Raw genomic sequence first — 23,610 nt, forward strand, 5'->3', positions numbered from 1 at the left:
AATGTTTATCTCAACTTATTAACTCGAAAGAGTCTTGCCTCTTACCGAGCCAGGATTGTTTTTTTTTTTTTTTAATGTTTATCGGGAGCTGAGTTCATTGGTTCTCAAATGATGTCACCTTAAGTAACTTATAACACTGACTTACTTCTCGGTTAGGTGCATTAAATGTAAATTGGTTTCGAACATCCATCTCAGTATCCAAAGCACGACGACAGCTGTGCAAAAGGATAGACTCATATGCCAACCTGATCCATACGAGGAGGTGCAATACAGGATCCCGTGCCACTTCTGACATTATCTTTGAGATTATCGTAAAAAGATGAAAGTTAAGGCAATTATCTAAAACATTCGTCTTGCAGATTCACACGCATCATGACAGACGCGTGTGTCGTTGGGTCTCTAAGGATATGCATATAAATAATAAAGAAAAAATAGAAAATAATTGTGGCTTTTGTCACGTACATAAACATCAGTATCATCAAATAGAATCCAATGCATGAATTGCTCATAATTTTTCAATTTTTTATTTTTGTTTGGTATATATATATATTAATTATTATTATTATTATTATTATTTGGTAAATTAAGTATAATTTTTGTAAACATAATTTAAGTCAAATTTAATACAAATATATGTTCATTTTTATTTATAATTTAGTTTTATTAAATTATTTGTAGGAAATTTGGGTTTTGGTTGGTTGAATAATATATTTATTTAAACAATTAAAATAATTTTTTGGTGACTCAATCATACGACCTTCACGGTTTGTCGTGTTTTTGCTTGGAGCAATTTTATATTATATGACCTCTGAAAATTTCAGTAGGATGCATGTAAGCGAGAACAAAACATGTTGGAATGTAGCAGCTCAAGTCCACTGCTAGCACATATTGTCCGCTTTGACCCGTTATGTATTAGCGTCAGCCTTACAGTTTTAAAACGTGCCTACTAGGGAGAGAATTCCCTTGGGGGCCAGCGTTCTCACTGACACACCGCTCGATGTCTGGCTCTAATATCATTTGTAATAGCTCAAACTCACCACTTGTAGATATTGTCCACTTAAGACCGTTATGTAGCGTTGTCAGCCTCATGACTTTTAAAATGCGTCTACTACGAAGAGGGTCTAACCCTACTCCAATTAGTGTGCTCGTAATGTCTGGTGACCAACTCATATACCATTTGAGCTAATAGATATTATCCGTTTTAGCCCGTTACATATCGTTATCAACCTCGCAATTTTAAAACGTGTTTACTAGGGAGATATTTTCACACCTTATAAAGAATGTTTCATTATTCTCTCCAGCCAATATGAGATCTCATATGGAAGAACTCGTGTTGGACTGTGCATATAGTTTTCAACAAAAAGTAAGTGACCTGACTATATCTCAGACTGGTAACGTATATTATATATTCCGTAAGGATAGATTTCATAAAAAATATTTGTACAACGAGTAAATATAAATATAAAAAGACGTTTTAACTAGACAATTAGCTTTCTTCCAACTTATCCACGAGGTGGACTTATGTTGTCATAAAAATACAATATATGACGAGACGTTTTGTCATGCTTTGCAATATGCTTAAAACAGTACGAGATTTGGTTAAAGTTGAATATGTGGACATGAACGAAAGAATATTACAATATTCTTGCATATCTTAGCCTACGATACGGGCGTTCGTGGGTTGGGTGGGTCAAGTTGAGACATTTTTTAGATTCAACCTAATTGTTCGGGTTGTAAATTTTTAAACTAAAACATAAATTTTTTAGGTTAGATTGGTTTGAGGTGTTGTCGTAGTTTATTCAAATTTTTGTTTTTAATAAATTTATTAAAATTTTAGTTACTAAAACCTCTATTTACTAATTTTCAAAATATATATTTTAAAAAATTAACTTAAAAATATTTTAAAAATATTTTTAAGAATGGTCGGAGAATAAATAATCAAGAAATTAAATAAAAATAAAATAAATAATACATTTTATCGTAAACAAAATGTATTCATACCGCTCGGCTACCTAGATTAGTATCCAGTCTATTATGCCAATATAGTATTGTTCGGGCGTGCACCGTTGTCAGAGTGCTCAATGTGACATTGCAATTAACGTGCGTGTTGGTTGATCTCTTAGTGACTCGAGAGAATTAAAAGAAGAAATTATAATAAATTAAAATAAATGTATTTAATGTTGAAATTAATTATATTTAATTTTTGGAATATAACAAGTTTGATTATTATAATAATTATTTAGAGAGCATAAATTTTTGTAGTTTTATTAAATTTATTTTGAAAATAACTAAATAAGGAATATTATTCATAATATCCTTTTAAATTAATAAAAATTAAATTAGAATTAAAATTTTTAAATTTATTTTAATGATTAATCATTTAAAATTTCACGTTATTGGAGCGGTAGCCCAATTTTCCCTTTCCCGAAATCAAAAGCCCATTCAAAGATTTCGCCATCCCACCGCTAGCCCTAGCCGTAATCCCTCAGTTCTACTTTACCGCCATTAAAATTCCCCCTTCAAAAGCTTCGATTCTTCGGCTATTCCAATCCGAAGCTTTTCTCCATTCAAGGTCAATCACATGGACTTTGCCAGCTGCTACCTTCGACATTCTGTCACCGGACCTATTTCAACCACAATTACGACCACTGCTCCTATCACAATTGTCGCCATCATCACTCTGTAAACTTCTCCGGCGATCTTCCTTTTCCGGTATCGAATCCGGCAATCTGGTTGGTGCGTGAAGATACTTCCTTATCTGTGGAAGTTTTTGTTTTCGGTTGGCTGTTTTGCAGATGACAACTGTTGAAGGCTACGGCGCGTGCTTGCGGGAGCAAGCTCTTCAGTTTCTGCGTCCCAACTGCAAGGATAGATGCCCGAGGTATACCTACGATTTTCGGTTTTGTTATTAAACAACGCGTTAAGTTATTTGGTTTTAATTGATTTGAATTCTCATACGTCATTTTTGTAGCTGGCTTGATATATTTTATTTGTAAGAAATGAATAGTTTATCCGCACTGATTGATGCTGGCCAATAAGCTTTAAAATGACGCGAATAGAGTTGCTTCTTCGAGGGTTGTATCGCAATTCGATCTAAGTTGCCTTCTAAATTTTTTATTTTCTTAAAGTGTAAATGGAAGGTAACGTAGAAAATCAATTTGGTTCATTGTGAATGAATGGTTGAATTAGAAATGGAGGGTTTTCTGATCGATATCTTGTCAAATTATGTAATGTTACTTCATTACTGTCAGACAATGTACCAAGAGGACTGTCAGATGGAGGTCTCCACAAGCTGCCATCCTACCCGATTTACATCTTCCAATGCGCAGTTTGGAAGTCAAGAACAGGTGAACTATTTAATTTATAGAAGAATTGTTTCTCTGCCAAATTACTCTCTCATGGATGTTATGTTGGGAACCCAACCCCCTCTTCGTGAACTGTGTTAATGTCTGTAGATGGTATTTCGAATTGTGTTTACATGTGGGCTGTTTGCATTAGGTTGCATTTGGCTTTACTTGTTTCTCGTCTTCTTATCAGTTGGCTTTCTGTTTTCGCCAGTTCATAATAGTATTTGAACTATTAAAATCATTTTTAATCAACGAGCTCAAGTTTCCTCAATTGGTGGATATATGGTAGCACAAGACTGTGTGAGATCCCACATCGGTTGAGGAGGAAAACGAATCATTCTTTATAAGGGTGTGGAAACCTCTCCCTAATAGACCATTTTTAAAACCTTGAGGGGAAGCCCGAAAGGGAAAACCCAAATATTGGCTACCAGTGGACTTGGGCTGTTACAAATGGCATCAGAGCCAGATACCGGGCGATGTGCCAGCGAGAAGGCTGAGCCCCGATAGAGGGTGGGCACAAGGCGGTGTGCCACTAGGACGCTGGGTCCCAAAGGGGGTGGATTGTGAGATCCCACATTAGTTGGGGAGGAGAATGAAGCATTCTTTATAAGGGTGGGGAAACCTCTTCCTAGTAGACGCATTTTAAAACCCTTGAGGGGAAGCCCGAAAGGAAAAACCCAAAGAGAACAATATATGCTTGCCTACTTTCTTTCACTGGTTAAATATAATGTAACAACTGAACCGTTCTTTATTATCATTGCTGTCTGAGAAAGATTTAAATGACCAACTTTGTTCATACCCCACCACACGTTTTTTTCTTTTTTCGGGAGATACTGTCAAGGGGATAGGTATATGGTGTGAATTCAATAATAAAAATTCTGAAATCAACAACTGTTGTGAAATGTGACTAGCTATTGACATCCTTCTGTTGACTTATGTAATTAATATCTAAATGGTTTCCCTGGCTCTAGAATATTTGTGAAATGAATCTGTGCTGGTGTATCAGCTGAGTTAGGATTATTTATTCGCATTGGTATATAATTTGGTTAGACAACTGTTTGAATATGAGAAAGAAAGTTTATGAACAATCCTGGATTTGGCTCAATTTCTCCAACTCTCATTTGCAGGACGTCAACAGATGATATCAAGTCTCTTAGACTTATAACTGCCTGTAAGACACCGTATCTTCCCGATGGTAGGTTCGATCTAGAAGCTTATGATGCCTTGCTGAACCGGCAGATTGAAAATGGCGTTGAAGGTGTGATTGTGGGTGGCACAACTGGTGAAGGTCAGTTAATGAGCTGGGATGAACACATAATGCTTATTGGTCACACTGTCAACTGTTTTGGTGGATCAATCAAGGTAATAGGCAACACTGGAAGTAACTCTACAAGAGAAGCAATTCATGCTTCTGAGCAGGGATTTGCAGTTGGAATGCATGCTGCTCTTCATATAAATCCTTATTATGGCAAAACCTCCATTGAAGGAATGATCTCACACTTCAATTGTGTGCTTTCTATGGGCCCATCGATTATATACAACGTACCATCGCGAACTGGCCAAGATATTCCCCCACATATCATTCAAGCTGTTTCTCAAAGCAACAATCTTGCAGGTGTGAAGGAATGTGTCGGGAATGATCGTGTTGAGCAGTATACCAACCAAGGAATTGTGGTTTGGAGTGGAAACGACGATCAGTGTCACGATGCTAGGTGGAATCATGGAGCAACTGGAGTTATTTCTGTAACTAGCAACTTGGTGCCGGGTTTAATGAGAGAGCTTATGTTTGGAGGGAAGAATCCTTCCCTTAACGCAAAACTATTGTCTTTGATGGACTGGCTGTTCTTCGAACCCAACCCGATTGGTTTAAACACAGCTCTCGCTCAACTCGGGGTCGTGAGGCCTGTGTTTAGGCTACCCTATGTACCTCTTCCAAAAGCAAAGAGGGAGGAGTTTGTGAAATTGGTCAAGCAAATTGGGCGCGAGAATTTCGTCGGGGAAAGAGACGTACAAGTTCTCGATGACGACGATTTCATTTTGGTTAGTCGATACTAATGATGCGGATCCTTGCCAAGAGTTGTCGAGGCCTACAAGCTGCGTTGCTTGTTCGGGTTATTCAGGTCTATTCCATGCCCTTAACTCTTAAAAGTTTCTTGTTCCTTGTCTGTCTCTAGTAATTGGTATAGTAAAAGGCTGTTATGAGTTGTTGAATTTGTAGTCATAATAATGATATGATCATGAATAAATGGACGTGTTTTAGAAGTCTTCAAGTGGTTTCTTGGCGTCTACTAATAGTGTGTTCATTTTATTATAGAAGGGGATATGCCTGTTGGTTGTTGGCCTCATTCTGTTGAGATATCTTGTTCTGATTCTGCGAGAGCCTATTTCCAAAGCTTCCCTTTACGTTAGGTTCTAGGATTTTTATTTTTTAAAAATTCTTTCTAAACTGTTTTGTTACCATTTCACTCTAATATTATTTTCCTAGCTTTTTATTTTTTATTTTTTCATGTTGTCAAAAGAGTGTTTTTTCGTGTTGTCAAAGAGTTTGAACAATGAAAATAGATTGACAAGTGACTAATTGATTTCGTGTTGTCAAAGAGTTTGAACAATGAAAATAGATTGACAAGTGACTAATTGATTTCGTGTTGTCAAAGAGTTTGAACAATGAAAATAGATTGACAAGTGACTAATTGATTTCGTGTTGTCAAAGAGTTTGAACAATGAAAATAGATTGACAAGTGACTAATTGATTTCGTGTTGTCAAAGAGTTTGAACAATGAAAATAGATTGACAAGTGACTAATTGATTTCGTGTTGTCAAAGAGTTTGAACAATGAAAATAGATTGACAAGTGACTAATTGATTTCGTGTTGTCAAAGAGTTTGAACAATGAAAATAGATTGACAAGTGACTAATTGATTTCGTGTTGTCAAAGAGTTTGAACAATGAAAATAGATTGACAAGTGACTAATTGATTTCGTGTTGTCAAAGAGTTTGAACAATGAAAATAGATTGACAAGTGACTAATTGATTTCGTGTTGTCAAAGAGTTTGAACAATGAAAATAGATTGACAAGTGACTAATCGATTTCGTGTTGTCAAAGAGTTTGAACAATGAAAATAGATTGGCAAGTGACTGATCGATTTCGTGTTGTCAAAGAGTTACAATGAAAATAGATTGACAAGTGACTAATCGATTTCGTGTTGTCAAAGAGTGATTTTGTGTTGTCAAAGAGTTACAATGAAATTAGTTTGGCAAGGGATCAATTTTGATCTTGTCACGTGTCACGTAGGAACAAGGTTCAGTTTACTCAAGTTTTATTATTTTTAATATAAGTTTTAATAATGTGATTGGGTATTTANCACTCTAATATTATTTTCCTAGCTTTTTATTTTTTATTTTTTCATGTTGTCAAAAGAGTGTTTTTTCGTGTTGTCAAAGAGTTTGAACAATGAAAATAGATTGACAAGTGACTAATTGATTTCGTGTTGTCAAAGAGTTTGAACAATGAAAATAGATTGACAAGTGACTAATCGATTTCGTGTTGTCAAAGAGTTATTTCGTGTTGTCAAAGAGTGATTTCGTGTTGTCAAAGAGTGATTTCGTGTTGTCAAAGAGTGATTTCGTGTTGTCAAAGAGTGATTTTGTGTTGTCAAAGAGTTACAATGAAAATAGATTGACAAGTGACTAATCGATTTCGTGTTGTCAAAGAGTGATTTTGTGTTGTCAAAGAGTTACAATGAAATTAGTTTGGCAAGGGATCAATTTTGATCTTGTCACGTGTCACGTAGGAACAAGGTTCAGTTTACTCAAGTTTTATTATTTTTAATATAAGTTTTAATAATGTGATTGGGTATTTAAGCCTAAATTATATATATTTGGTATAATTTTTAAAAAAATTCCCCTCTTGTATATTTCACTTTTTTATAATTTTTTTATATAGGCTTAAAATCATGATATGAAGCCGCATATTATGAGATGATTTATGAAATTTAACTAAATTATAGATTTTGAATGGATTGAATTAATTTATTTTTAATTTAGATTTAATTAAAAACAAACTAATAATTATGTTAATTTATGAAGATAGTTAGCATGAGTCTATTTTAGATAATAAAATAATTATTGAAAAGACCACCCTTAAATTAGATTTTTCAATATGTATATATAAACGGCTTATCATGGATATACAATAAAAACACTTTGGATTCTTGGTTCATCACAAGAGATGACTTAATGGGACTTAATGGATTTTCCGGGAGTTCGTATTTTTATCCAAAAGACATTTGGAGTAAAAGATGACTTTTTAAAGATGAAATGTTTGTTGCTATCTGTTACAATAATAAATTATTGGTTTCACTGAATAACTAAATATAATGGATTGACCCAGTTACGATTAATTTGATTAATAAGTTCTTGAATTTTGTTACGATTAATTTGATTAATAAGTTCTTGAATTCAGTTACGATTAATTTGATTAATAAGTTCTTGAATTTTGTTACGATTAATTTGATTAATAAGTTCTTGAATTTTGTTACGATTAATTTGATTAATAAGTTCTTGCATTTTGTTACGATTAATTTGATTAATAAGTTGTTGCATTTTGCAGTTACATCCTTGAACTTTTTATTTGATCGATCAACTAATATATGAGTCACACAGTTAAAAATAGTATACAGTTATTATACNAAAAAAAAAAAAAAAAAAAAAAAAAAAAAGTTATAATTTTTTGTTGTTGAATTAATATCAACTTACATAGTAAATGGAATCGAGGAACTAGTCATTTACCACTTCATAACCCTTTATTTTTAATTTTATAATAAAATAATAGGTAGAATAATTTATTTATTATTTTTTGAAAAAAAAAAAAAAGGCACAAGAATTAAAAGGAGTGAAGAGAGACTTTGCCTTTCCGAAAAGCAACGCTTTCTAGAACGATGCTACACTCCCTTTACACCATTTGGATTCAAGCTTTAGTTCCAAGAACCAAATCATTCTTTTGCTTCAAGATCAAACCGTTCAACCAAAGCTTCTTCAATGGAGTTTCAATAAAGAAAGATTCATCAATGGAGAATTTAGATCGATCGATCGATTTTTGACGGTACAGAGTTCTCTATCCTTAACAATTACAATTGCAACAGTTCATGATATATTTCTTCACATGACTATATTTCTCAAAATCTATGCCCTAAAAACTGAATTTATCCTTGATTATTCATTCCCCTCCCCTCTAAATCAAAACCTAATTTATTTTCATAAGGACAGATTACAAACCAAGGAATCGTAGGAAAAAGAAAAAGAAATCGGAAGCACGAAAGTTACGATAGCGTTGAAAAATCCTCTACTCGATCCTTATAGATGATTTAATTTTCGAGCTAGTCGCTCAAATCGGAGTTAGGCTGCGATTTTCGTTTAGACAAAATCTGGAGTTGAGATAACAAAACCTGATTCTCTTTGTGAAGAAGAAACGCCTTCTTTCTCAGCCTCTCGTTCTCCTCAATAATGCTTTGATTCTCCATGTACAGTTTCAAATTCTCGATCTCCATCTCTTCCTTAACGCCGGTCCGATCCTTCGCGAATCTCATCCTCCTGAAACAGAGCACCAAAACAAACACAAAACTCCGTAAAAACAAAATACAAAATCAGATTAAACAAACGGAGAAGAAGAAGAAGAAGAAAAAAAAAAATAAAAAATCAATCACCTGAAAAGCCTGTAGAGTCGAATCGGCCGGCGGCGATGGCGGCAACGTAAAGAGGAACGAGTGCAGGAAAGGAGCATGAATCGAGAAGAATCGCACATTATTGTGGAAGTTGAATCCGGAATTGGTTAGAGCAATGGAATTGAGAGTCTAAATAGAAGAGAGAAGAACAAAAAAGAAATCGGAATAGAAAGAGAGAGAAAGTGAGGCTTTTCATTGCAATGATTACAGTAGGAATCATGATGGCAAAGGAGGCAAGATGACGAACAATTCAGAACTACAAGATGATCAGAGAGAGAGACGGACAAATTTCTCCCCCTTTCAAATGAACCTTTTGATTCCACACATTATATATATATATATATATACCCTAACATTTTTAATTTTATATATAATATGATCGAATATGTTTAATATATTTTTTAAAATATAATTCTATTAATTATAAAATCAAAACATTAAATTCTCAATTTTATATTTATATTTATGAATTTATTAAATATAAAATAAAATTTTATTGAATTTATTAAAGTAGAAACGCTTATTAAATATTTTTAAAAGTTTAATAACTAATTTAACATACATATAAAAGTTTAGGAAATGAAGAAATGTTTAAATTTAAATTTAAATTAAAAAAAAAGAAAAGAAATTTACCTCAGGTTGACTTTGGACATTCTTTTGCAACACGTCCACAATAAGTACTTATCTTGAATCGCTTCACTATTCTTACAAACTAACCCGAGTAGTTCCCAACCTATAATTATTGCAAACCAAACGTATTTAATTTTTTAGTTTTCATCGTTGAGACAGGAAAAAAAAAACGTGGTATAAACGGTAATTATCCATTATTTTACGTATTTTTTAACCATATTTTTGCTCGAATCAATTATTATTATTAATTCTAGATTTTTTTTTTCAAATGATTTCTTATTATTTCACAAAATGCTAACCCGAGGGACTATTGATATTGAATTTACAATTTAACCATCATATCCATCGACTATTGATATTAANAAAAAAAAAAAAAAAAAAAAAAAAAACAATAAAAAAACAAAAGTAAATGTTTGTAGTCAATAAAATCAGGTCACGTAGTACTAAAGTCACGCTTGATTAATGAAAAATAAAATACAAAAATATATTCTTATGAATGATCGTTATTTATGAACACAAATAATAAATAAATAAAATAAATGAATTTTGTGTTTTATATGAAATTAAAAAAAAATGGAAATTAGCGCCAATAACATTATCACTAAGTTTTTATCATTTCTTTTCCCAAAAAAATAAAAAATAAAAAATAAAAAACCATCATCAAAAAAAGAAAAAGAAAAAGAAAGGAGAATATTCTCTAGCTTATTTATTTATTTATTTTTAATTTTAATTTTAATTTTTGCATGTATATCCATTTACTTTAAAATGGTTTTATATTAAATTTAGAAGTTTTCTCTCTTAATTTTAAATATTTTTTTACCATATATAAAAATTTACAATTAATTAATTTATTTATTGGATACGAAATAAATTTATATTTAATAATAATTGTGTGTCTAACAAATTTGAAATTTAAGAATTAAAAAATTTAATTATAGGATTTTGAAAGTTAGATTGAATATTAAATTATTATTATTATTAAAGATAGATGGAGAAAAATGATCCCTCTTAAATAATAAATAATTTATTATATTATTTAATTTCAATGTGTTAAATATTATTTAATGAATATAAAAGAAAATTACAAAATATGCCAATAAGTGATTAGTTGAAAATTAATATATAATTTTTTTTTTCAAATAAAATCGCTATTTAATTTTTTTTTAATTTGTTTATATATATTGCAAGAGAGATAAAAAGAAGAATAATATTTTGAAAGACGACAAAATGGTAACTAATTTCATAACATCCTAATGCGACCACAAGAGAATAAAGGATTTTTTTTTTCCCTACTAAATAATAAAATTCCATTAGAACCGACAAACTTGTATAGCCATGTCACAGTCTCGTGAAGGTGTGAGTAAATATGAAACTATTATTACTCAAATAAGGTGATACAGGAACAATTTGCTCAGCAATTGCTCCCGTTTAAACAAAAGTAAATGCTATAAATAGCTTCTACAAAACTCTATTGAAATATCCATTGATACAAAAGCGGATGAATTCTATCTTATTAAAATAGGTTGCACTAATTTTGACATAGCCATGGACTCACTTATTAATTTCTTATAAAATAAAATAATAAAATATGTTTAGATACTAAATAAACGAAGCTTTTAACTGAAAATTTAGAACAAGCTTTTAAACATTTCAAATAAATAAAACCCGTAGAATTAAAAATTTTAAAAATTATTAGATACTTTTTAAAGTTGACAAATATACAATGTTCAAATTAAAAAAATATAAACTCAACTGATGAACACCATCAATCCAATCCTAAAATTGCAATAATAATTAAAAAAAAAAAGGCAAATTTAAAATGAAAAATTGTAAAATTAATTAAGTTAAATTAGGGTTACAGGTATATATATATATATATATATATATATATATATATATATATATATATATATATATATTCAATTATCCACTCCCACCTGCCCATAATATTGTTACAATTTTTTTTAAATTTTTTTAAAAAACAATTTTTATTTTTATTATTTTTTAAAAAAATTATTTTTCCTATTTTTCTTTATTTCTTCTTCATAATCATCATCTCACCTATTTTCATCATTGCATTTCTTATCCAATTTACAATAATATCTCTTACGAAATTTTTTTCCCAACCATAATGAATGTATCAACAATAGAACCACGTGAACTTTTTTTATTATTTATTTTTTATTTTTAATGTCATTATGAAATTACCAAAATACCCCTTCATTATGTACATTTTATGACCACATGAAAGTTACTATTAAGGATACACTCATCGTTTAGAAATTATTTTCAAGATTATTTGAACATAGTCGATCAACCTCATGGTAAAGGAGAAAAGACCCAATTTTTTTGGGGCTTCGACCTCAACCCTATGGTTCGCTAGCGCATGCCCTGAACTCGTAGCTTTCTAATTCAATTCGAACTAGTTCATGTTTAACTTAATTTACAAAGAAAAAAAAAAATAAGAAACTATAAATGGTATCATATAAACATCATTTTTCTCGTTTCAACCTCTTTTATTTCACTCAAATTCTCGGAACCGCTATGTTGTTTGCCCTCAAATACCATGGGAAGATTGGGTGCCTAACCCACCACAATTTAGTAAACAACAAATACAATATTTATATTTTTATTAAATATAGTATATATAACCTTAACCATAATTATCCAATATAAAAGGGTTAATTTGATAAAAACACAATGTAAAAGGGCATTTGTGCAAAAATTTAAAAGTTAATGTCCTTTTTGTCAAAGGATTGGGCCGTCGGTTCACTTAAGTCCACAGGAATCGAATCCAAAACTCCCAAACTCAATTTTCCAATATTGCTTTGCAAAACAACCAAACCCATTCACCACTTCTACTTTACTTTACTTTACTTTCACAAATTTAATTTTATCAAAATTGCAACACACCATATAAACATGTTTTCTAAGTTTATAAAACCAATTTTAAGTTTAAATGAAAGTATAAGAATTAAATTTTAGATACCAACCAAACTCGAAATACACGAACCAAAATGGCATTTTAATATATTATTTTTTTTTAAAAAAAAAATAATTTCATAGATTAATTTTTTTAATAGAAGTTGGGGAAACGAAAAAAAAAAGAAAAAAAATTAAACCCAAATACTTTTTTAAGAAAAAAAAAAAAAAAGATACAATGATTTATTATTAAAAAATATATAGAAGTGATATTAAATTAGATATGATAAATAAAAAATATATGTTCGTTTGAGTAATTATTATTTGAAGCAAAAGTCCAGACAATGGGAAGCCATAATTAGTTGAAGATGAAGTGGGATGAGTGAGAAGTCAATACCTGTGTGACAAGGAGGAAGCCAATCCAAGAGGATGAGGTGCCACCTCCCACTGCTCTTTGGGTATTATTATGCTTCCGAATATGAGTTTCAATGAAGCAATGATTGAACCACTTCTTGGATCTCACCCTCCAATTCTATAAAAAACAAATAGAAAAAGATTAACCGGCTGATATACTAAAAAAAAAAATATATATATATATATATATGTATCAAATTGCCATCGGTTCGGTTCGGTTTGGTTCATAACGCGGGCTGAAGGCTGTTGTTTAAATGTTTTTAGGAACATGATGTGTGAGATCTACATCGGTTGGAGAAGGGGACAAAATGTTCCGAGTATGGAAACATCTCTCTAGTAGACGTGTTTAAAATCGTGAGGCTGACGGTGATAAGTAACAGACCAACGTGGATAATATTTTCTAGAGGTGGACTTGGGCTGTTACAAGGGAGATGGATTGTGAGATCACACATCAATTGGAGAGGAGAAAGAAACATTCCTTATAAGAGTGTGGAAACTTCCCTAGTAGACACGCCTTAAAACCTTGAGGGAAAGTCCAGAGAGGACAATATATGCTAGCGGTGAGCTTGAGGTATTACAAATGGTATTAGAGCTAAGTATCGAGCGGTGTGTTAGCGAGGATGCTGCTCCAATGGGAGTGAATTGTGAGATCCCATATCGGTTGAAGAGGAGAACGAAACATTTCTTATAAGAGTGTGGAAACCTCTTCCTAATAGACCTTGAAGAGAAGCTTAAGAGTGAAAGCCTAAAGAGACAATATTTACTGACGGTGAGCTTGGGCTGTGGAACAACTTTTGCGTCAATATCTTATATATATTACGCAGTATTAATCATTCACCGGTAACAAGAAAATGAAAGCTCAGATATTTACATAATGGATATATCTAAAATCGATGCACAAAAGGAAGGTACCTCAAGAAGATATGAGAATATCAAATAAACGCCACCATATTTACAGCTCCGACATCTCCAAACTTGATGTATTCCTTTACTTATAAATCCATGAAAGGTGGGACTCCATCCCAACAATTCTCAACAATCCTCAACAATCCTTCACTCGAACAAAGTACACCATAGAGCCTCTCCTGAGACCTATAGAGCCATCAAACAGCCTCCCCTTAATTGAGGCTCGACTCCTTTCTTTGGAGCCCTCGAACAAAGTACGCCTTTTGTTCGACACTTAGAGTCACTACTTTTTTTTACTACACCTTCGAGGCTCAACTTCTTTATTCGGCATTTGATGATTCTATTTACATGGCTAAGTTAAAGGCATAAGTATAGGAAATAATATGAAGATTTAAAATCCTAAAGACTAAATTTTAGGTTTCTCAAAACCATAGAGACCAAGTTCATAATTTAAGCTTAAATAAATATACATAAAGTTAACGATACTTGCAAATTCAAAAGTACCTCTGCAAGCCCGTTCTCTGTTAGTTTTGTATGGTTTACTTCTAATTCTGTCTTTTGAACCCCTCTCAGATTAGCAGAGCTTTTCATGCTAACGCTAAATGCCACTTCTTGAATAATGAGACTTTCATCCAATGTTCAAAGGTTAACCCGCAAGAGGATTAGCATGTATCGTCACCCGATTGAGCCTGATCTCGGCGAGAGGACGATCTCCCGATCCAGTTTGAGTCTGCACCAAGCTATACATCAGCAAGACATTTATGCAGATGCTAAGAATTTAAACATTTTTAACAGTTGACTCAAAAGTGTATACAGATGCGATGAAAAAACAGTAATTCGCTAGCTAAAGACTATGCTAGTCGCACTTCAGATCATACCCAACAAGCTAAATGCAAAGCTGTGCACATATATCAGCCGAACAAGTATAGATACCCCCTAATCTTTAAAAATACCATTGCGTTTTAAATGAAATACCAATGACATTCTCTTCGTTGGTGTAGCGTAAAATTATTCAATGCAATACCACAAGTGTATGATCTAAGTTTTAATTAATATGAAGTAAGAACGTCAGAATATCATCCGCAAGATTGGTGTTGCTTACTTAATTAGCACAAATACAATCACCAAATAATATAGAGAAAGAAATAGAAAGATGAATAAGATCAAAATAACATAAAAACTCACCAACTATTCAATTAATCACACAACCAAGATTAACATTCACAATTCAGGAAGACAAATGTAAAAATTGCATCTTATGAATACAATTAAATGATTAAAGTATCAATGAAACTTCAACGTTTTCCATATGGTAAAAGTGTTTTTGAACGTTTTTAAACGTTTTTGGAAGGTAAAAAATTAGACAAATTTTTAAAGTTTTCTATTCAAACTTAATTAAAGTTATTTTTTAAACTTTTTAAAGTTTTAGGAGTATTATTGAAACAAAAATCGTACCTTTTCCATGATATCAAGTACTTCAAACCCATGAATCACTCTGCCGAACACAGTGTATAATCCATTCAGATGTGGCTGCTTTGCGTAAGTTATAAAAAATTGGCTTCCGTTCGTATTTGCTCCACTATTAGCCATTGATAATATCCCTCTTGCATTGTGCTATAAAACCAGAACAGAAAGAACCTTTTAGAATAAGAATCAGATTCTAACATATAAACAGCTTAGGACGGAAGGCTTCTTGAATTTCCACTTTGGATCTCAGCTTCACCAGAATGGTTAGGGATGCAAATTTTCATTGAATAAGCGTCTCTCGTCTTAAGACGTGCGAGTTTAGTAAACTGCTACATGACATGATGCATATCATATTACATACCTTGAGCGACTCTCTTATCTCGTCATTGAACTTTTTGCCCCATATGCTGGTTCCTCCTTTTCCCGTGCCTGTTGGATCTCCACCTTGTATCATAAAACCTTTGATGTTTCGGTGGAATATGGTTCCATCATAGTAGCCACTAGCACATAGTGCCAAAAAGTTCTATAACCAATAAAACATTAGTGTTAGTATGAACATTGCAGACAACAATAATCTAGCAGACACAAGATGAGCAGAAGCAGAATTCTAGCCAATATTTTCTGGTCACTCTAACGTTAAAACATTTTTCCACGTACAAAAGAAAGATGACATTATAGGATAACAAGCTCAGCTGCAAATAAACATGCAAAGGAAAAAACTGTTCGGAAAATGGCAAACAGCTTCTTGTGCTACAAAAGAAAAACTGAAAGAGGATTGACAACTCTCCAGTTTTCATGAGTGCAAATATACATTGGCCTTAAAAAAGATATCATTCGGATGTCTACAGCTCAATACCTCCTAAATATGGTGATATGAATCCAACCGTATGTTCCCGAAGGAGCAATTACAACATGCAAGACAAAGAAGATTCAAGAGGCCTTTTGGTGTTATCTTTCTTTTACAAATCTTGGTTTAGGTTTGAAGTAAAATCGATTCATTGGATTAGTCTTGATCAAGCTAATTTTGGAGCGAGTTGTCTTGGGATCTAAGGGTGACCATTATAGATTCAAAGTTCGATCAAATCATTTGTTAGCGTTATTTGTGAAAGTTTGCAAGGATCCTAGAAAGACCTCTAGCATTGCAAATCCAAACTTGCTGACGCTTATCATATGGAAAATATCCATACCCATAACCTTGCTACCTCTCTATTTTCAAAGCCAATCCAAAAAACACGATAAACCAATGCATTATCCAAAACCAATGGGAATTATCTAATAACGTCTCAACGTAATTACCAATACATGCCATGCCAAAATTGCTCAGGTTAAGTGAACTTCAGAACCTTCCATTCATTTGAAACAACAAAGGAGAAAGCACACTAACTTTCATTACTGACGTATGTCAACAGAAGTCAATTAGGCGTTAGCTTAATCTCAATGAAACCATTTGCCCAGAAACTACTTACAGGTACCAGTAGTATTTCTTTGTTCTATCATCTACCCCCACCGTGAAAGTGAAACTAAAGAAAAATGACAAGCCATAAAACTCTAGCAACTAGCAAAAACTGCGCGCTCGAGGTTTCGTAGAAATTCCAATTAAATGAAAATACAGTAGTTGCAAAAACTAATCAACAAAGCTTTCACAAAAAATTGCAACCTAGCTCCTCGAGAATACAGTGCATCTCGATGAATTAAGTTCTCTCCACGACTAATCACTACCAGAGTTAAAGAAGAATCCGATCAACTTTGCGGATACAAAAAGATGAGAAAAACAAATTATCACTTATCAATTCCAACCTAAACAAGAACATCCATGAAACATGGAGTAAACTTAACAAAAGAAGATAGAGGAGACGAGCGATGAACTTGCCTCGGCAGATTTCGGGACTTCATCGCAAAAGATCTCGCACTTGATGTCGCCGAGATTTGTGTGCAAAGTAACAGACTGTGAACACAAATGGAAAAATGGAAAATCAGAGGCACAAAATGAAATTCCTCCATGGATGGGCAGCTGAAAGAAAAAGAAGCCAAGGTGTTCGATCAAATGACGACGAGAGAGAATAATACCCACCATTTTTAGATCCGCTCTGCGAACGTGCGAAATTCAAAAACACATTTAAACATATATATATATATATATATATATATATATATATATATCAATTATTAAGTGAGTAAGTTAAATTAATAAAAATAAATATATAATCATAAACTTCGTAAACTTGGTATTTTAAACCAAAAATGTCGACTTTTAAATCTTCCATTTTTTTTTTAAATAATTTAAAATTATTTTTTATTGTTAATATTTCAAAAACACATTTAAATTAAAAATATTTTATTAATACCTTTCCATTTTTCTAAATAATTTAAAATTATTATTTTTATCGTTAATTACCATATTTAAATTAAATGAAATTAGTCGGCTAAAAAACAAAAAATAAATAAAGTCGAAAAAAAATGGTAAATTATTAAAATTACATTTATTAAATACTCGGTTAGAAATATTATCTTTAATTTTTCATAAATATTTTAAAACTAATTATAAATTAAAAGTTCATTATCCGTATTGAATTAAGAATCAATGTAAAATAACGTAAAACAACGTGACGATGACACATAAAATTATTCTAAAACATGTATTTTTCTCTTTTTTTTAATCCTTCGAAATTAACTTAATGCTTAATTTTCAGATGTACAAATAGTTTTCATAAATAAAAACATATTTGAGAGTGATTTTGTAACCTCTCAAACCCACCGCTAGCAAATATTATCCACTTTGTCCTGTTACATATCGTAATCAGCCTCACAATTTTGAAACGTGTCTAACAAGGAGAGGTTTTCACATCCTTATAAGAAATGCTTCGTTTCCCTATCCAACCGATGCGAGATCTCACCGATTTTGAGCACAACAAACATAATTAAACGTACTGTTAACTAACCAAAATCAACTTTTATGGTGCAAAAGTAGCACATTAAGCTGAATTTAAACGATCAAAAACATGTTTGAGAGTAATTCCGAAAAAAAAATCCGTCCAAACCACATATTTCAGTAGCTTTCTCATTTCTGTTCTACCATGCCAAAGAGGTTCCACACTCCTAAGTTTAAAAGTTTCTGATCTATATTGAAGCTTTACTCTTAACATCAACAATTGGATGAACACAAGAAAACCAAAAGGAGAGAAGCAGATATAATTGAAACTTTCAAATAATCTGACATTGTTCTTCAAGCATTTCAGATGAACAGGAGGAAAAACATGGTGTGATGTGAAGTAAAAGGAGTATCAACCTCACAATAATCCATGCTAGTTTTCCTCAAGGACCTCTTTGTGTACATGCATGCATGTTGAGCTACAATATTTATAGTTGTACCGGTGGAAAGGAACCTTACCAGCTAGCGACGTACCACAACAGGAACAGTTGATGTCCCCGGCTACCCCGGTTTTAGTCTGTGAGCTGTTCGGAATAGTCGACGATGAACCATTGGTGGCTGCAGTTGCAGCCATGGCTGCGATTCTTCTCTCGGCAGCTGCTGCTCTCTTTTCGCGCTCGGCAGCCTGTACCATCTGTAGATCGTTGCAGAGATTAGTAAAATATCGAGTACGAAAGACTCGTTTAAGTCTATTTGGGAGCCACGCTCAAAGGATGGTATTGAAGAACACTATGATCCAATTTTCACAAACATGTACGCCAGCCTCTTGCTGGTTCAATTCAAACAGCTTAAAGAGTTACCTCTTTGGTAATCAGTTTTCCACTGGTTGATTCAGCTCGAGTATTCAAAATAGAGCCGATTCCTCTGCCGTGTTCCGCCTTCGCAGCTTTTTGAGATTCAGCAGCCTCGGCCTCGGCCTGCCAGCAATATTCAGCACACAGCTCAAACAAGAAGGAAAGAAAAGGCAAGAATCCGAATGAGTAACGAGACGTTGAAATTCAGTTTGGATATTATTCATAATCCTTGAGGTCTCTAAAGGCTTCAGAACACGGTGCCGACGTGAGATGTTTATAAAGGGTTTTGGGTTCCCGGCCCGGGCCGAGAACTTAATAACTTAAAACCCTCGTTGTCGTCCCCATTGGCCTTGCAGTGCAGAACCATGGAGGTTAATAGGGAGTGAGCCAGGAATATAACGAAAGGAATTGTATTTCCGATACCCCGGTTATGAAAGATACCGTTCGGAACAATGGAAAATTCGATGCCAATATAACCATTTAATCAAGAAAGGAGCACAGACTAGGATCCCAACCAGTTTCAACATAAATTTAGAAGCAAACCTGTGCTTTCTTGGCCTTTTCTTTCTTTAACTTCTTCAATTCCTTCGCTCGTGCCTTTCGCTTGGCATCTTTTTCGGCCTAAACAATCCCAAAAAAGGGGAAAAAATTGGTTCATCTCCATGAAAAACTGAATGAACATTTCAAGCCAACAAACAAATGTCTAAAAAGTGAAAGGAAGAACAATAGATGCGCCAAAATATCTTAGTTCTCGTATTGAACAGTTTTTAGTCCCGAAAGCATGAAATCTTTACCAAGTTTACCGTCATTGCAATGTTTCTAAATTATAACGAAAACCAATCTATTTCAACAGCACGAGGGGACTTCTTGACGTATTTCAAATAGGAGAAGCTAAAACACGAGATATATGTATCTATACTATATAGAGTCATATCAAACAGCAGGAAGAACAGTTTTAAGTAACCTGCTTAGCAGCTTGTGATTCCTCCATTTCCTTGGTTAGCGCGCTCGGAACTTTAGCAGCATTCCAATCCCACTTATCAAGGTTTGAAGCCATGAACCTTCTGAAGCTATTTCGGACTTCCTTTTCAGTTGCTAGCATGTAAGGAGTCCGTCCTCGTTCGTCTTTGGCGCAAGGATCAAGACCCTGTTCAAGGAGTTCCAAAACCTTATCTGCATTTCCAGTCTGTGATGCTTCATGCAGAGGTGTAGTTATACAAATACTTTCACTTTCACTCTCTCTAGTTATTGGATGTTCAACAGGTTCTTCAAGATGTGTACAAGCATCCTTTTCCAAGTCTCCAATAACCTTCGGTTCACCAATATCTTGGGTGCCATTGTCTGTTGTAACTACACTTGATGATGAATTGTGCTCATTGGTGGACAATACTTCCTTATCTTCTACTTCATATGCTACTTGCACCAATTGTTCATAAACACGTCGAGCTTCTTTTAACGTAGGCCTTCGAACAGTCAAAGGAATATTCCGAACAGCAGAACGCTGATCGCTAAAATATGGCTTATCCCCATTAAAAAGTAATTGCCGGTTGTTTGAAGGAGCATAAATATAAACGCAAGAAGAAGCATTAAAATAGGACTTCCAAGCAGCTAGGAGATCTTGAATTTCCTACAAGATCAACAATTACAGTTCAGAAGCCAATTTAAACAAAACATGATCCTGTCACAAACATGGTATAAAAAATAAATAAGTGTTCGAAACAAAAGGATTGGGTTCATCGGTTTCACTCGGGAAAAAGAGAAGATTAGGTTCATTGGGGACATTAACTTTATATGAAACAAGAACATAAAAAGTATTTTCAAAACGGTTTTGCCCATAAAGCCTACCTATCTTCAAAAGAGAAACCGTTTGCATCAAGTTATTGAATTCAATTGTGAAATCATAGGAATTCATGGGTGTGAAAGTGAATATTAAGTTAAAAAAAGAGGAAGAAAAGAGGAATGCATGAGTCGAGGCATTTGGTAGTCATCAATAAACTATGTTACACCTTCTTCAACGCGAGTTCATTATGACGACGAAGTGAAGCCCCGGCCGAACTGATTGTTTTGCCACTTGCATCTTTCGATGACTGCTTCTTTCCAGACTTGGCTCTCACTACATATCTACATAATAAGAAAGTTAATATCTCATGTAAGGAAAGAACGCACAACAAGCACCAAAAACCAAATGGAAATTCAGAATATAAATGTCTTTTGATAATAGCAGCATTACTAATTTCAGGGCCAGGGTTACAAGTAAGAACAAAAGTATCATAGGTTACGTTTGATACGTCTGTTTTCATAGTTGACTGCACGATCGAAAGAAATAGACTGGAAACTATTAGAAGTGAAGAGCTAATAAAGAAGAGATTTCCAACCTGTGAAAGGTTTTATGAGCTACAACCGAGTTCCCGTCGAAAACACAACCGGCGAAGTGCCCACCACTTGCAAGCAACACTATCCTCAAATGGGTGCCATCTCTTGGCTCGTGATTTAGATATTTCAATCTCGCTATGACTTCATTCTCTCTAAGATATTGTGAATGAATACCATTACCGCCGACCGATGTTTTATCATCCTCATACGAAATACTATCTGACTCATTTATGAGCAAACACTTCCAAACCGAAACTCTTTCACCTGTTTGAAGATGAACGAACAACTTCTTCTTGTTCACGCTATCAATTGTTCCCTTAGACCCTTCATTCCGAGAGTAAATCTCCTTCTCTGTTTCATCCTCTGATCCAGAAATACTTGACACATCAAAGTCTCTGAAAGAATCAGATGTCAGCTCATCAAAATCATCCTCCTTCACAATATTCTTTCCAGCAATGCTTAGCTTCACCTAATATTTAGTTATAGCACAGTAAATACTCCGAAAACGAAGAAAACAAGAAATCATTCACTTCATCAAACATGTCAACAAAGAATTCAGCTTAATTGCTATGAACATTTAAGACAAATCGATGAACGACGATGGTTAAATTGAGAGCAGGAAGATAAGAGGGACTCAATTCTAACTAGAGGGATGGAACGAATTAGAAATGAGGGACAATTACTCTTGTTTTGTCTTGGATTAGATAAATTATATTAACAAGTTGAGATTTAAAATAAACTTTCCTGAAAAATTCAGGCTCCGTTTTGGCTAAACCAGAGCAGATATTGTTTCTAATTCCATAATTAATCAAATCGTCAATGAATCAACTATTAACCCAATTTTGATTCCGACGAGTAAAAACCTTAAAGATTTAAGGGGAAACAAAACGTTGATGGTCCAGAGTTCATTCCCAGACACGATAATCAAATTAACAAAGCACTCTACTCAGTCAACTTGTTCAATTGGGGAAAAACTGCAATTCAAATAGCAAGCAGAAGAACCAGCAAAGTTTACATTGAATCGGTGAAGGTCGGATTTGAAGTGCGAACGCTGGTCGAGGAGGGATTCGAACTCGGCCTTGCATGTGTTGCAGGTCCATCTTTGGGCAACGGAAGTTTCTTTGAAATCCCTAGAATTCTGCTCCGAATCGACTGGATTTTCTGCGCTTGAGCTGTAGCAGCTGCCGCTGGTTGATGAGGTGTATGAATGTGGAGAACGAAGGAGTTTGCAGGAAGCGAAGAAGTCCGGCGGGACGTTGAAGATAGAACGGTTCCGTTTCTCCGGCGGAACGCTTGGGGTACTGCTAACGTCGACGACGACGGCGGCGGCGGGATTGGTCTCCATGGCCGTATTGTCGAGTTCCTTGAGAAATTGAGATGAGAGCCTTTCTTTGGACGAAAATTAAAAGAACAATTACAAATTTAATCTCTTTAATTCCAACCTATGGGTCTAAGTTAAAATAGGTTGGAATTAAAGTTGGAATTAAAGATATCTATGGGTCAAGCTACCCTGATTGACGATCCAACTTATTTAAATCGATAATGGAAAAGAGAGAAAATTATCTTGTCCCCCATTATTTATATATATAACTTATTTACTAAATAAATAAATATATCTTTTCTCGTGCCTCTTAATGAAGTCCTTGTGCATTGGGTCGACTTGTCGGGATTTCTTGCATTTCGTTCCAAGAGACACCCATTTTAGTCCAAATGATTAGCGGTTATAGGACATAGTACAGTATTATTGGGATCTCATGGGGCATGTCATCCTCTGTTAGGGCGTATGTAATATCCTGATCTCACTATTAATAAATATTATCTAATTTGACCTTTTATATATAGTCATCAATCTCACAATTTTAAAACGAGATTTTTCATATCCTTAAAAAGAATGTTTCATGTTTTAAAAACTGCTGCATCTTTTTCCATATTCTAGTACTGAGTTTGTTTTACTCGTGGTGCATATTTAGGGAGAAGATTGAGGCCACAGAAGGCTGATGAAGCCGCGATGACCGTGCCGATGATGGCGGTGAAAACAGAGCAGAATCGGGCAGAAATCGACGAGGTATCAGCTCCGGAGACGCCGTCGATAAACCTCGTTTGTTCATC

The 23,610-nt window shown here is 33.7% G+C and overlaps 4 protein-coding genes across 6 annotated transcripts; 1 reads left to right on the top strand and 3 right to left on the bottom strand.

Annotated features, from left to right (window-relative positions):
* Nucleotides 1-2,419: 2,419 nt before the first annotated feature.
* LOC111800922 (4-hydroxy-tetrahydrodipicolinate synthase, chloroplastic-like) lies at nucleotides 2,420-5,686 on the top strand. Its single transcript, XM_023684841.1, has 3 exons — nucleotides 2,420-2,881; nucleotides 3,252-3,347; nucleotides 4,475-5,686. Exons 1-3 carry the CDS (start codon nucleotides 2,796-2,798, stop codon nucleotides 5,400-5,402), a joined length of 1,110 nt encoding a protein of 369 aa, XP_023540609.1. The 5' UTR covers nucleotides 2,420-2,795; the 3' UTR covers nucleotides 5,403-5,686.
* A 2,678-nt stretch (nucleotides 5,687-8,364) lies between these two features.
* LOC111800599 (protein LITTLE ZIPPER 3) lies at nucleotides 8,365-9,365 on the bottom strand. Its single transcript, XM_023684370.1, has 2 exons — nucleotides 9,049-9,365; nucleotides 8,365-8,935 (listed from the first exon to the last, which is right to left on the bottom strand). The coding sequence occupies exons 1-2, from the start codon at nucleotides 9,144-9,146 to the stop codon at nucleotides 8,722-8,724; spliced, it is 312 nt and encodes a 103-aa protein (XP_023540138.1). The 5' UTR covers nucleotides 9,147-9,365; the 3' UTR covers nucleotides 8,365-8,721.
* A 3,531-nt stretch (nucleotides 9,366-12,896) lies between these two features.
* LOC111800618 (peptidyl-prolyl cis-trans isomerase CYP18-1) lies at nucleotides 12,897-17,505 on the bottom strand. Of its 3 annotated transcripts, none has more exons than XR_002816001.1 (6): nucleotides 17,477-17,505; nucleotides 17,276-17,350; nucleotides 15,767-15,928; nucleotides 15,394-15,552; nucleotides 14,443-14,668; nucleotides 12,897-13,150 (listed from the first exon to the last, which is right to left on the bottom strand). XR_002816001.1 is itself a non-coding variant. In XM_023684396.1 (5 exons), exons 1-5 carry the CDS (start codon nucleotides 17,477-17,479, stop codon nucleotides 14,585-14,587), a joined length of 483 nt encoding a protein of 160 aa, XP_023540164.1. In that variant the 5' UTR covers nucleotides 17,480-17,505; the 3' UTR covers nucleotides 14,318-14,584. The 3 variants fall into 3 exon arrangements, 1 of the variants encoding a protein (XP_023540164.1); XR_002816000.1 differs by lacking the exon at nucleotides 12,897-13,150 and adding an exon at nucleotides 14,084-14,124; XM_023684396.1 differs by lacking the exon at nucleotides 12,897-13,150 and having other exon boundaries at nucleotides 14,318-14,668.
* A 1,064-nt stretch (nucleotides 17,506-18,569) lies between these two features.
* Nucleotides 18,570-22,978, bottom strand: LOC111800721 (ankyrin repeat and zinc finger domain-containing protein 1). The gene is made up of 7 exons (XM_023684537.1): nucleotides 22,517-22,978; nucleotides 21,504-21,970; nucleotides 21,135-21,249; nucleotides 20,093-20,755; nucleotides 19,672-19,749; nucleotides 19,135-19,251; nucleotides 18,570-18,968 (listed from the first exon to the last, which is right to left on the bottom strand). Exons 1-7 carry the CDS (start codon nucleotides 22,844-22,846, stop codon nucleotides 18,708-18,710), a joined length of 2,031 nt encoding a protein of 676 aa, XP_023540305.1. The 5' UTR covers nucleotides 22,847-22,978; the 3' UTR covers nucleotides 18,570-18,707.
* Nucleotides 22,979-23,610: the final 632 nt, after the last annotated feature.

This window comes from Cucurbita pepo, chromosome LG08, assembly GCF_002806865.2.
Source record: "Cucurbita pepo subsp. pepo cultivar mu-cu-16 chromosome LG08, ASM280686v2, whole genome shotgun sequence".
Lineage (NCBI taxonomy): Eukaryota > Viridiplantae > Streptophyta > Magnoliopsida > Cucurbitales > Cucurbitaceae > Cucurbita > Cucurbita pepo.

Coding starts and splice junctions, on each gene's coding strand:
- LOC111800721 (XM_023684537.1), bottom strand. CDS start 22,846: ATGGAGACCAATCCCGCCGCCGCCGTCGTCGTCGACGTTAGCAGTACC. Junction 20,756..21,134: donor ATGAACTCGCGTTGAAGAAG/GTGTAACATAGT, acceptor TTGATCTTGTAG/GAAATTCAAGATCTCCTAGC. Junction 18,969..19,134: donor GAAAACTGATTACCAAAGAG/GTAACTCTTTAA, acceptor AACGATCTACAG/ATGGTACAGGCTGCCGAGCG.
- LOC111800618 (XM_023684396.1), bottom strand. Junction 15,553..15,766: donor AGATAAGAGAGTCGCTCAAG/GTATGTAATATG, acceptor CTGGTTTTATAG/CACAATGCAAGAGGGATATT. Junction 14,669..15,393: donor TACTTGATATCATGGAAAAG/GTACGATTTTTG, acceptor AGCTTGGTGCAG/ACTCAAACTGGATCGGGAGA.
- LOC111800922 (XM_023684841.1), top strand. CDS start 2,796: ATGACAACTGTTGAAGGCTACGGCGCGTGCTTGCGGGAGCAAGCTCTT. Junction 2,882..3,251: donor TGCAAGGATAGATGCCCGAG/GTATACCTACGA, acceptor CATTACTGTCAG/ACAATGTACCAAGAGGACTG. Junction 3,348..4,474: donor AGTTTGGAAGTCAAGAACAG/GTGAACTATTTA, acceptor TCTCATTTGCAG/GACGTCAACAGATGATATCA.
- LOC111800599 (XM_023684370.1), bottom strand. CDS start 9,146: ATGTGCGATTCTTCTCGATTCATGCTCCTTTCCTGCACTCGTTCCTCT. Junction 8,936..9,048: donor CGACTCTACAGGCTTTTCAG/GTGATTGATTTT, acceptor GCTCTGTTTCAG/GAGGATGAGATTCGCGAAGG.